Source organism: Anthonomus grandis, chromosome 12 (assembly GCF_022605725.1).
Source record: "Anthonomus grandis grandis chromosome 12, icAntGran1.3, whole genome shotgun sequence".
Classification (NCBI taxonomy): Eukaryota; Metazoa; Arthropoda; class Insecta; order Coleoptera; family Curculionidae; genus Anthonomus; species Anthonomus grandis.
This window is the reverse complement of record NC_065557.1, coordinates 10,681,069-10,694,054: the sequence shown is the minus strand read 5'-3', so window position 1 is coordinate 10,694,054 and position 12,986 is coordinate 10,681,069. Positions and strand designations below refer to the sequence as shown.

The following is a 12,986-nucleotide window of genomic DNA, read 5'->3' as shown; positions in this document are numbered from 1 at the left end:
TAAAATTAAATTTGGCGTTTTTTATAAATCACCTTGTAATTGACGAACTAATAAACATTTTGTAACGAAAGGATTTAGAATAAGCATTAAAATTGCAGACTTTTTTCTAAATAGCAATAGTCACACATAGCAAATAGGACACCTTGTATATTCTAATCAGACTGTACTTTAATGCCAAGTTAATTACATCTGGATTTTTATTTACTGATCCCTAAACGCGACGAATCAACCCCTAAAGCCTAACAGGTAAAGCTATATATACTTAAAAACTTATAGTTATATACCCACAAATTAAAGTAGCCCATCTAATGACACACCAACATAGAAAATTTAAAAAAAAAATGCTTTTTACCCTCATTAAAACTTAAAATTCTGATGCCAGTCTAGTAACAACCACACGGTGCACATCGAACGTTCGTGTGGTAAATCCTTTAATTATATTACAGTTATGCCCCGCTTAATGCCCCGATAATCCACATGATCCGATTTAAACGGGAAAATTACATTTTCTACCTCTACACTGTGCTGGTGGCCTTTCTGCTTTTTTCTCTCCCGTTTTGAATAAAAATTCTGAAACAGTTCTAATTAGCGATAAATAAAACGACAAGGATGGTCATTAAAACTTTAATAAACAATGAACTGAACAATAAAAAAAACAAAATTACTTACAATAAAATAATAAATCAAGTGGAAAATTATAATACAATGGTAACACCTTAAGGAAAAGTGGAGAAAATGTTTCATAAATACTGAAAATTGAATTTTCAAACTATATAATACCCAGACATTTAGGAGCTCTACATTTATATAAAAGACATTAAGGTACTAGATAGAGAACATTAAAACTAATTAAATCTACAGACCTTAAGAACAGTATCACTACAAAATAAATAACTTTATACAATACACACACAAATACACAATTTATTAATTGTCACTTAAACTTATGTTTGAATTTGAATGGGGCAGTGGTTCTATGGAGAGAACTTATTATGGCAGTAATATACGACGAGTACAATCAATTCATAGTAAAAAAACACCAATTTTACTGAGATTTGCTTGTAATGAAATAATCTTAACTAGAACCTTGATTTTTTTACAGAAAAAAAAGCACCAATAATTTTGCCTAGGACATACAAAGTTTACATAAGGGGCCTCTTACTAAGAAAATGCATGGGACGGCCTATAAAAATTAGGTTGATGCTTTATTCAGACTGTCTGAAAGTCAGAATACTTTCCAACCTGAAACAAATTTTAGTTTAAATTTGTGAAATTAATTTTCATTACTTAAATTATGGTTAGTACAAGAATAAGCTATTTAATATTAGGCTACTTTTAATACTACCCTAAGCCAATTGTATATATTTATAAATTAGATTTGGTCAACACAAGATATCTAAGAAAATTAGCTGATATAAAAATAAATTTGTGAAATTTGGATTGTAAATGTATATCTCAATATGCATGTCTACTTGTAAGAGACCCCTTACCAAAATACAGACAATGGTTTTAGATTCTAACCTAAACCCTGAAATGAGAACCTAAATAAGTAAAGCTCAAATAGATTAGGGTGATCACTGGGACATGTTGCTTGAAATCTCATGAGAAAAACAATCTTTTGACATGACTTATTCTAAACACACGCTAAGTCATCTCTTAACTAGATAAGTAAAGGCTTTTAACATTAATATTCATAAATTAAATCTATGGTTTCATTACCATTCATGTTAAAACTATGAAGTGAGGGTAACTGTTTGTTTAAGTGAGAAAATCAATAATTTTTTACTGAGATTACAATGACCTGCACTTGTTGGAGCACTGGAAAGATGATTATTCATTGAGAGAAATATCAAAGCCAATAAAATAGTCAATTTCAGGACTGCTAATAGTCCCGAAAATACTTCTATAAACATTTCAATATTTTTATAAATTAATAAAAAAGTTAAGTTTAGACATAGATATATCCTGGGTAGATAATATAAACTAAGGGATTTTATTGAACAAAAATAATTATTTCTCATCATTTCAAAATCAAGTTCTGCTACCACCTTAAGAGCAAAACAACTTGCTGATATTTTTCTACACAACTGTGTGATATGATTTTCAAATTTAGGTTTATTGTTAATGAATAAACCTAAGAATTTATTTTCATCCAAGTTGTTCAGAGTTTGAATTTCCAAAAAAATCATCATCTAAATTGCATTTAAAATTAATAACACTAGTTTTTGAAATATTTAAACACAGTTTGTTAGAATCACACCATTTCATGATTTCAAAAATATTTCTGTTAACTGTTGTAGGTATTTAGAGTTCGTCATCTATGTCAAGATAGTTATGATGAAATTTTATACAGGATGGTTATAATGGTATGTTGTAACTGGAAGGGGGCATTTTTGAACTGACTGTAACTCAAAAAGTTCATATAAATGTGGGTCCAAACTAAAATCATGACACATTAAAAAAAGAGGAATTTTTTAATGTATAAATTTTATAAGAAAAATTAAATAAAATTATAAATCACTAGAAGTGAAATTAAATACAATATCAAGTATGTAAACTTTTGACTATTTGTGTTACTGCAATATTTGAATGGCTCCGCCGAACAACGTTGTAAGCGACATTAATTGCGATATTGAGATTTTCAGAAAATAACGTTGTAAACGACATTTTCTACCGCATGGCAGTTTTTGGTATCAGTTTTATATGAATGTGGTTTAGATGGCAGCACGTTAAATGACTTCGAAAACAGGTTGACGCGCTCGGAACAACGTTGCAACCGACAAAATGTCCGGCGCGGAGAGTGTTGTTTTTTCGCCTGGTGATCAAAAGCGCTTAAATAATGGTAAAAAGAGGAAAATTAAAGTTAGTGAGTGGAAAGATAAGTGTCGTAAGCGTTCAAGAGATTCTGAAAATCCATACATATCCAAAAGAAAGCGGCCAGTGCCTGGAAAATTACCACCTGAAGAGGTAAGTCACAACATTTTCGATGTGCGTTACAGTTTTACAAGTTAGTTATTTTGCTGTTTTATGGTAGAATATGCAAGTGTCTATACAAGTGTGGATTGGTTGCCCATGAAGAAATGCTAAAATTATTTAGGGACTTCTACAGTATGGACTATAATCAACAAACAAGGTTTTTTGCTTCTTGCATCAAGGTAGGGGATATAAATCGCCGTCGAGTGAATGAAAACATCTCTACTAGACATTGTTCAGTTCAATATTATGTCGCAAAGAAAGATGCTACCCTTCGCGTATGCCAAAAGACACTTTGCCACATAATGAAGGTGACACCTCGACGCCTACAGATTCTCGTTGACAAAATAAAGTTCACCACGCCCTTGACCGATGGCAGAGGCGCGCATGGAAATCATACTAGGATCCCTGATGAAACAAAAGAACAGATCAAAGAGCATATTTCTTCTTCTCCTCGTCAAGAAAACCACTACTCCAGAAATATGAGCAAAAAGGAATGTTTGAATCCTGACCTGAGTATCAAGAAAATGTGGCAGCTTTCCTGCATTAAATACACCGACAGTACTGCAAAACTTCACATGTACCGTGATGTTTTTCAAAGTGAGTTCAACCTAGCTGCCTAGGTCCGATACCTGTACTTCTCAGAGTTTTACTTTGGAGTCTACATTAAAACTGCTTTTCTGTTGCTTTGTGAGATCAAAACTGGAGTTTGGCTGCATTATATGGAACCCGCTCTATCAGAATCATGTTGGTCTCCTTGAATCTGTTCAGCGTAGATTTGCTAAGTTTTTGGCCTTCAGGCAGGATGGCATATATCCGGTAAGAGAGTTTGATCATCGGCAACTATTGGAACGCTTCAATCTACATCCATTACATCTCAGAAGAATAATCTTCTCTGTAAAATTCCTGCATGGGTTACTGAATGGATTCATTGATAGTCCTGTACTTTTTTCTGGTGTACGTTTCATGGTGCCTAGGCTTAATGCTAGACATCCCCTAACATTCTTTCTGCCAAGGCCTCATACTAACATCCTGTTGAAATCGCCACTATATACAATATGCGCTATATTTAATCGGATCTGTCACATGTGCGATATAAATTTCTCTCCGGTTCATGTGATTATCGATATCTTGGTGGATCATTACTCTTGGGATTAGGGCCCATGTGTTTAAGTTATAGTTAGTAGGTATATTGCAGTTAATTTAATTTAATTTTGTTGAATATGTGATTATCTTATGTTAAACTTTTATAATTGGGTTTTTATATCATATTAATAGTTATCTCACTTTAATTATGCAGACATAGTTTATGGCCCGTGCCTCAGACATTGTGACAAGTTTCGAATACAAAAAATCCAAAATATGTGTTGCCGTTTAATATTCAATATTGGAAAATATGATAGCATATCTTATAAAATTAATGAAACTAAATGGTTAAATATGACAAATCGAAGGCTATTACATCTTGGAATCTTTTTTCATGAACTTATAAATAAACGTAAATATATTTCAACGTGCTTCATAGAAAAAATCAAGACCAATGACAGTGTACACTCTAGAAATACTAGAAATAAAACAAAGTTCGTGATTCCTAAACATAAAACAGCCTTTTTTCAAAAAAGTTCTTTGTATACCTCTGTTCATCTTTATAATTCTTTGCCCGATTATATGAAAGTATTTACAACAAAAAAATTTAAATCTGTGTTAAAGTCTATAATAATGAGTAAGCAAGTACAGGACTATGATTTGACCCACCACTAGTCTGTTGCCTGCTGCCCGAAGCGTAAAAGATTTTCTCAGCAAAGTGACTATTTCTTTTTGATGTTTTTGTTTATTTATTTATTTTTTGTTGGGTGTATTACGGAAACATTTTCAGGTTCCTTTATATTTGCTTTTTAGAGCATTTTTTTTTCTTTAATTACTGATAACTATAAGTTAAGATTACATTATTTAAAGTGCGTTTCAAGTGCATAATTATTTGGCACGTGTGTTATTTAGCATTTTTTGAAATCTGTTAGAGGGTTGAGTTTGAATAGCCCTAGGCTAGACTTCGCCAACTGATAGGTTAAGAAACATATTATACAAATATTATGTAATGAATTTTTGCAAATAAAAGTCGTTTATTATTATTATTATTATTTGTTCTAATTTTTTGGATAACTTTTGAGAATGTGACTTTACTTTACTCTTTTTCTTTTGTTTTCATTCTTTTAGGTTTGTTTGTGTGTGTGTTTTTTTTTTAACTATATTTTTCATTGTTTTGCAACTGTTTCCTGTTATTGGGCAAGTTGCCTGTTGGAAATAAAGGCTTATTATTATTATTATTATTATATTATTGTGATCAGCTGCACATTCAACTCATTGCAGCTGCCACTGAAGAGAGAAAAAAAATTATTGAAAATCAAAGCAAACTTCATCATATGAGGGCTGACTCTGCTTACAAGGCTCTTGCTAAAGATAAAGAGAGTGCCATATTAAGCTCTGAAAACATTGTGCTTTGTATATAGACCTACAACAAATTTTAATTTGCCCAAACCTCACGCATAGTAATGTATTTTACTAGAGGCAACTATAGTGCTACAATTTGGCTATACATGACCAGGGGAGAAACATGGCTTATATGTTTTTCTGGGATGAGAAAACTGCCAAGCAAGGTGCTGCAAGTGAGAATTCTTAAACTTTGGTCTGACAGATGCGTAGGTCAGAACAACAACTGGCAGATTATAGCTGTTTTGCAGCACCTGCTCTTGAATGAATATTTCACTACTGTTGAGCAAGAGTTTATGATGATGGGTCATAGTTTTCTACCCTGTGACACGGACTTTGCTCTAATTGAAGGAGCAAAAAAGGGTAAAAAAGTATATGTTCCTCACCAATGGGTGGAAGTCATAGCTAATGCCAAGGAACCACCCAATCGTTTTACTGTCTGTGTTATGGATACAGCAGACTTCAAAAACACCGAAATTTTGTTAGATTCACTGGAAAAAAATAAATTCAGTGTAACTAACCATGTATGGTACCAAATTACAAAGGATGGTCCTATAACATTGCATGGAAGGAAATCACACAACGTCCTTCAAACATGGACTTTGCACTCATTAGCAAAAAAAGTAAAGGGGCCAGGGAAGACAAGTATGCCCCCAGTAAAAGTGCCTCGGTTCCCACCTTTATACAAGGATAGACTACCTGATCAAAGCGGCAAAGAAAAAGGACTTGTTGGATATGTGCAAATACATCCCGCCAGAATGTGTGACTTTTTATGAAAATATTAAGGTTGAACAATAAGAAAACTTAAGTTTTTTGTATTCATTATTATTAAAGATCAGATTTGAAAACTACCTACTTACATTATTGAATCAGCCCCATTTAATTCAGTATTATAGGTCTTGTTCAAAGAACAACGTTGCAAGCGCTGTCGCTTACAACGTTGTACCCGAAAAAATACTTTTAAAATGTCAATATCTCAGTAAGATATGATAGTATAATAATATTTTCTCATATAGGTGATTTTACTCAATAACAAAGCCTCGTTTATAATAAGAAATTGTAAATTAGAAATTAATTTCATTGAAACATTGAGTTTTTGTCACTTGCAACGTTGTTCGGCAGAGCCATTCATTTGTTACATAGTCCCTTGAATGATTTGCTTTAATAGTTTTTGGACCTAAAGTCAATCATCATTTTGTGAGCGTAAATTTAAATAATTATATTAACAGGAAGTCTACTGTTGTAAACTCTGCAAAAAATTTGGGTATTATTTTAGATTCTGATCTAGGGTTTAAAGAACATGTTAAGTTGTTGACACAAAAATCATACTCATCCTTAAAGATATTATACAGCAGTCTTCATTTTTTAAGTTTACCATTGCATAAACTTCTTAGTGAGTCACTTGTGTTGTCTAACCTAAACTACTGTGATTTTATTTTAGTCCATGTTTAGATGTTTCTAATAAATATCGCATTAAAAAAATACAAATTACTTGTTCCCACTTTATTAAGAATCTCAGAAAATATGACCATATATCTCATACATTTAATAACTTGAATTAGTTAACGATTGAGAATTGTAGATTGTTCATCTAGAAACTTTCATTATAAAAATAGTTACTAACCCATCCTTGATGGCTAAAATTAAAAATAAATTTGTTTTTCGAAAATAGCATTTATTCGGAAAATATTCAACAAAATATGATAACAATGTCTTAGAATTGAACTATTATGGTTCAGAGAAATTTTATGTATAACAACATAAAATTGTTCAACTCTTTATCGTTAAATCTAAAAATTTTATGTGAATAACAATTTAAAAACCAATATAAGAAGACCCTAATAAACAAACAAGTGTGAATAATTTTGTATTTATTTTTTATATTTACATGATTTATATGTTTTATATATTTCATGTATCATATATATATGTCATATATTTCATGTCATGATTTATATATTTACATGTTTTAAAAAAGTACATACCTAGGTTTAGTTTCTTTGTTTTTGCATTTAATTTAGTACATAATTTTGTATGTATATTTCTTGTTTTTACTTGACATTTGGATTTATTTGTAATTTGTATTTTAAACATTATTGTAGATTTAAATACTTAAGTAGATTTTGTAAGATTGTATGTTGGTTTTCAGTAAAGTAGCCCTAGGCTAGACTGCACTGTATTACCATGTAACTTTTTTTTGCTAATAAAAAGACCTTCTTCTTAGGTCAAACTCAAATATTTTAAGATAAATGAATATTTTAGCAATCTTAACTTGTATGAAACTTTCATAAGCCCCTAAGAGAATATAATATTAAGATCTGTTGAAACCTGTATCTGCCCTTTTTTTAAACTGTTTTATCCTAACTTTATCAATATTTCATTATATGTAATTGCAAATTGAATCACAGGTAACAGGTAGGTATCCCAAGATGATCACCCTAACTCAAGACCTATACCTATATGCAAATAAAAAAAAACAATTCATTGCAAATCTAATTTTAGAAAACACTATACACTATATCTGGGGCTAAATGCATAAATTAGGGCCTGTCCGGTCCTGGTATCACAGTCATCGTCCACCAAGTCGTTGACATGACGGCTTTTTCACCCCATCATACAAATGGAAAAATTTACCTTGCATCCATGCTGGACTCTGATTGGGATCCGTGGTCAGATGAACTACTACTAGACACAGTTTCTGAGGACTTTATTTTGGGTTTATATTCAGTTATAACTACCGTTACACTATTTACAGTCACCTCTCTCGTCTGGGCAGTGCTCCGGTCTACATTCTTTAACCGGGGCGGATGTCGTCGTTTTTTCAGGGCTTTTTTGTCTTTTCTCTCCTTTTTAATGGTGCTGGCACTGCTGGTCGCGGGCAAAAACTGACTGGCCACCTGCTGGGCCACCAATTGGGGATTTATCCGCGGTTTCCTCGTCGAGGTGCCCTTTCGAACATCACACATCAAACATTTGAACGCTTCCGCGGTGTTTCTGAACGTACACACACTGCAATCCCAGAAATTGTCCTCGATCACTTTGGGGCCGCGTTTCGCGCGTCTAATGGGGCTTTTTTTATTGTCCATTTTGCGAAAAAACGCAGAAAAACTTAAAATATTGTCGCGGAGCAACAGAAACAGGGGGCTCGCGAAGCCATGTTTTTTACGTCACGTACGAGGTTCGGTTATTGGCCGGGAAACGTCAGTGGGGCGCCACCGGCGTAGGGGATTTCGACCGGCGGGATTCCTTGCGACGTTGTCGGCTTGTCGACGATTTATTTAATTAACATGAATTAAATTTCCGAAGAATGTATAATTTAAAAAAAAATACAACAGTTTTAATTTACTTGTTTAATTTTATTATTTATTTATTACTCATATAAACCCCTGAATAGTAATTAAATGTAGGAGTAGGAGAAAACTGCATCAATACAATTAAACTTAGGAAACTAAATAAAAAGATATATAGGATATGTATACAGTGCCTTCATTTCAAAACGAATCACCCTTAATAACTTTCTTAAAAAAAAAAAAAAAAAAAAAAAAAAACACGTCAAATTAGATATACAGGGGGACGTTTAATTATGCATTTACTGAAGTTCTGTCAATCACCTCCTCACCTCCAGCTAACCTCACTTTAATATGTCAAATGGGAACCCCCATCGTGTGATACATCATAGTAAGGAGCGTAAAATTCTCTATTCAACGGTACCAAAAAAAATGAAATCGGTAAATGTGTAAGCAAATAGTTATTAAGGGTGGATCGTTTTGAAATGAAAGCACTGTATATAAAGTCCAGTGCAACGATATATTAGAATGGTCACCCGTCAAAACACCAGCATTTTACTTCTCAAACAATGTAAATAGAAGGTGGATGGCATTGTTTGGCGAAACGGAATCGCACTTCAAATTGAGAATGTGATAGAGCGAGCCGCAGATGCAACAAAATTGAGCACAACAACGATCGCAAATATAAAAAAGAATGGGATAAAATCAGATCAGGATTACGCTGCTCATATATTTTCCAAGCAAAAGACCGCAAAAACCAAATCTACAACATATTTGAAAAGTAGAATTCGGCACGAGCAGTAGACGTAACAAAACCGAGCTTACAAAAATCGTGAATAATGGTATAAAATTATTTTAACTCACTGGGAAAAATTTAAATACTGACAATTTAATTTACTTGTTCATGAAAAAAATGCTACTTGAAGGAATATGTTAACACATTAAAATGAAAAATTCCAAAAAATAAAACATACAAACTCAAAAAAAACACGCCATATTGTATTACCAAGTTAATGAAATTGCAAAGATATGGTTGAATACTTAAACGACGATCATAAAATAAATTTGCTTGAACAAAAAAAGCTTAATCAATCTCGTCAGTATTGTCAGAGTCAGAACTGAAATCAGAGATATTGTCTTCGTCAGTCATAATCACAAGTGGCAGAATGTCATAGGCATCTAAGGCATCACACACTTGTATTGCCTCCCAAGCCTTCTTAATTACCTTTTCTGTATGAAAAACAAATTTTTGCCAATGATCTATAGAAATTTCGTTTATTACCCTTTCCCATGTAGTCAGAACTTAAAAAAATCCTTAAAAAATTGATTCTTTTATGAACAATATTTGGCAAGTCCATAAAATATTTTCTGTTATTTGATTTTTTCCACTTGAAGCCTATACTATTGATCCATCTTCTTAAGGAGTCAATGGAAAACTCAAAATATTCAATTTCTTCCCTGAACTTTTTCTTATTGTTGCCAATATTACATATTCTTTTCTGGCGTACATAGAATAAATTGTGTCCCGAATTCTATGTTTCAAATATGTTGTAATTTTGGTTTTTGCTGCCTTTTGCTTGGAAGATATACGGGCTGCGTAATCCTGATCTGATTTTTTCTATTTTTTCTTCTTTATATTTCTGATCGTTGTTGTGCTTAATTTTGTTGCATCTTCGGCTCGCTGAATTACATTCTCAATTTGAAGTGCAATTCCGTTTCGGACTTGTTCCTTTTCCAGTTGAAAAAAAGTCAATATATTTAAAATCATCAGCTCCGATTGTTCATTATACCTAATATATCTTTTTTTAGGCATTATCTAACACTTTTCGAAATAACTTTCAAGAACAAGTTGACAAACCAATATTTTTGATTGACAGTGGCGGATATTTCTCATAACCTAGTGTATAAAAGATGAATAATCATCAGACACCAATTTTTTTCAAAAGTTTGTTGTCGCCGCTGTTTGGAATATGCTAAACAAAGATAAACAAAAATGACGTCATTACAAATGGGTATAATTTCGACTTTATCTTAATTCGCATTTCGCTAATGCGCATTAACATTTGTGTGTAAACATGGAATATGTCACTGAATTTTGACACTTATAACCCATTATAAAGATGTTTACATTATTTGCAACATTATTGATTGCTATATATAATAACTGTCACGTGACAGCTAAAAAAAATAACAGCATGACCAGTTCATCACAACAGTTTCCAAATATTTATTTATTCATTAAGTCCTTAGAATACAGATCCAAAAATAGTATGCCGATACTACAATAATAATTTAAACTTACCATAAACTAAGCAATAACGATCTTTAAGTAATATAGAACTAAATACTTACTCAAACTTAATTTTAGATAACATTGGGTTACAGTATCGCAAAATATTTACCTATGACTTATCTAGGTCTAGGAATTTAAGTTTCAGTCTATTGTTAATTATAATAAATTTGTCGCAAAGAAATTCAGGTTAAAATCATTACAATGCAGATTAACAGCTTATTTTACGATTCTTAGCAAAGGGGAGTTCTGATAACAATTTGTTCTACAGTATGGAATACAGATCATGAAGCATGAAGTCTAGGTGCAGGTACATTCAACATTATTTTAAAAAGAATATTTGGAAAGTTTGACAAGTTGTTAATAATCCTAAATAATGTTAAAATGAGATCGGGCTAATGTACAGTGGTGGTCCACTATTTGGAAACGAGTTTTCTAACATAAAAACCTTAAAAATATATTCTGGACTTTCTCAAGTGTGTTAATATTGCATTTGTATCTAGGGTTAAAATAAACTAAATATAGTAAGTAAAGTCACTTGTCGAAAATGTCATTTGACATTGTTGTCTCTTCTGATTGTCATGTATAAGATGTCTTATATCTTATATCAATCCATTATTGACAAGAATTTAAAAGAAAATCATACACTAACTGTCGCAAGTCAGTAGTGTATAGACATTTTAGGATCACGAAATACAACTGTCAAAGACACAAAATGATTGTAGAAATTTCTCCGCCGCTGAATGTTGACAGGTATTTAATTTTGTAGACAATGTTTCTTAACAGTAAAAAAATTAGTTATCAAAGCTGTCATTTGATGAAATTTTCATGATGATTGAAATTTTAACACTTGCAAAATATATATACACACAGTGTCAAAAGTCAGTAGTGTGGAAGGTTTAATATCAATAGCTCTTAATTGCTTGCTAAAAATTACTTTAAAAACTTCCATGCCATTGACTTTTGACAAATATCAAATCATGGAATTTTGTATATGTTTCCAAATTAGAGTAAATAATTTTAATTGCCAAAAATATCATTTGGCATTATTGTCACTTGTCATTGTTACAGTTTTACACTTCTGTTTCATAGGAATCCATTGTTGACAAGACTTAAAAAAAATGATACACTAACTGTCAAAAATCAGTGGCGTAGACATTGTGGGACATTTTGGCAAAATAAACTGCATATACCTACCACGAGGCCGACGTGCTTTGCGATCATATTCTACTAACAGCTAGTGTAAAAATTTCTCTGTCAAATGGCATAAAAACGAAGCCCAAATAGCTGCTTACTTTGAAAAGACTCCAAGATATAAACATTAAGCTCATGATTTCTGATCAAATAAATACGAAAATAGAAACAATAACCCCAAGAATAGAAAGCGACAATGTAACTCAATCATAGGATAATATAGTGAATATAATAAAAAACACGGCACGGAATACTTTAGGTTTCGAATCAAAGAGCAAAAAACAGAAATGGATAACTGATGAAATCCTATTGCATATGAGTTAATGCCGAAAATACAAAAGTGATAAAAACAAATATAATGAGTAGTAAAGAACGATAAGGTCAAATATAAGATTTGCTAAAAATGAATGGCTTGAAAACGAGTGTGATGAGCTAAGGAAGTTTAATAGAAGACACCATGATCTTGCACTTCATAAAAAACTAAAGGAGACAGCGGGTATATACAGGAGACGGATTCCTGATATACTGACCGGTTCGATCGGAAAATAGCGACAAAATGAAGATGTGGGAAAGATACATAACAAAACAAACAAGAGATGGTCTATTAGCGGAGCCTTCTATCACCAGAGAGGAAATAGAATACACGATATCTAAGGCAGTGGGCCCAGATAAAATCGCTTCCGAACTGCTTGAACTTATGGAGAAACGAGGTATTGACGCGTTGCATGGACTATTCAATAAGATTTACGGTACTG

At 32.2% G+C, this 12,986-nt stretch overlaps 1 protein-coding gene across 1 annotated transcript; it reads right to left on the bottom strand.

The window, feature by feature from the left end:
* Window positions 1-610: 610 nt before the first annotated feature.
* On the bottom strand, window positions 611-8,644 carry LOC126743043 (YY1-associated factor 2). Its single transcript, XM_050449968.1, has 2 exons — window positions 8,095-8,644; window positions 611-1,242 (listed from the first exon to the last, which is right to left on the bottom strand). Exons 1-2 carry the CDS (start codon window positions 8,544-8,546, stop codon window positions 1,206-1,208), a joined length of 489 nt encoding a protein of 162 aa, XP_050305925.1. The 5' UTR covers window positions 8,547-8,644; the 3' UTR covers window positions 611-1,205.
* Between the last annotated feature and the right edge of the window lie 4,342 nt (window positions 8,645-12,986).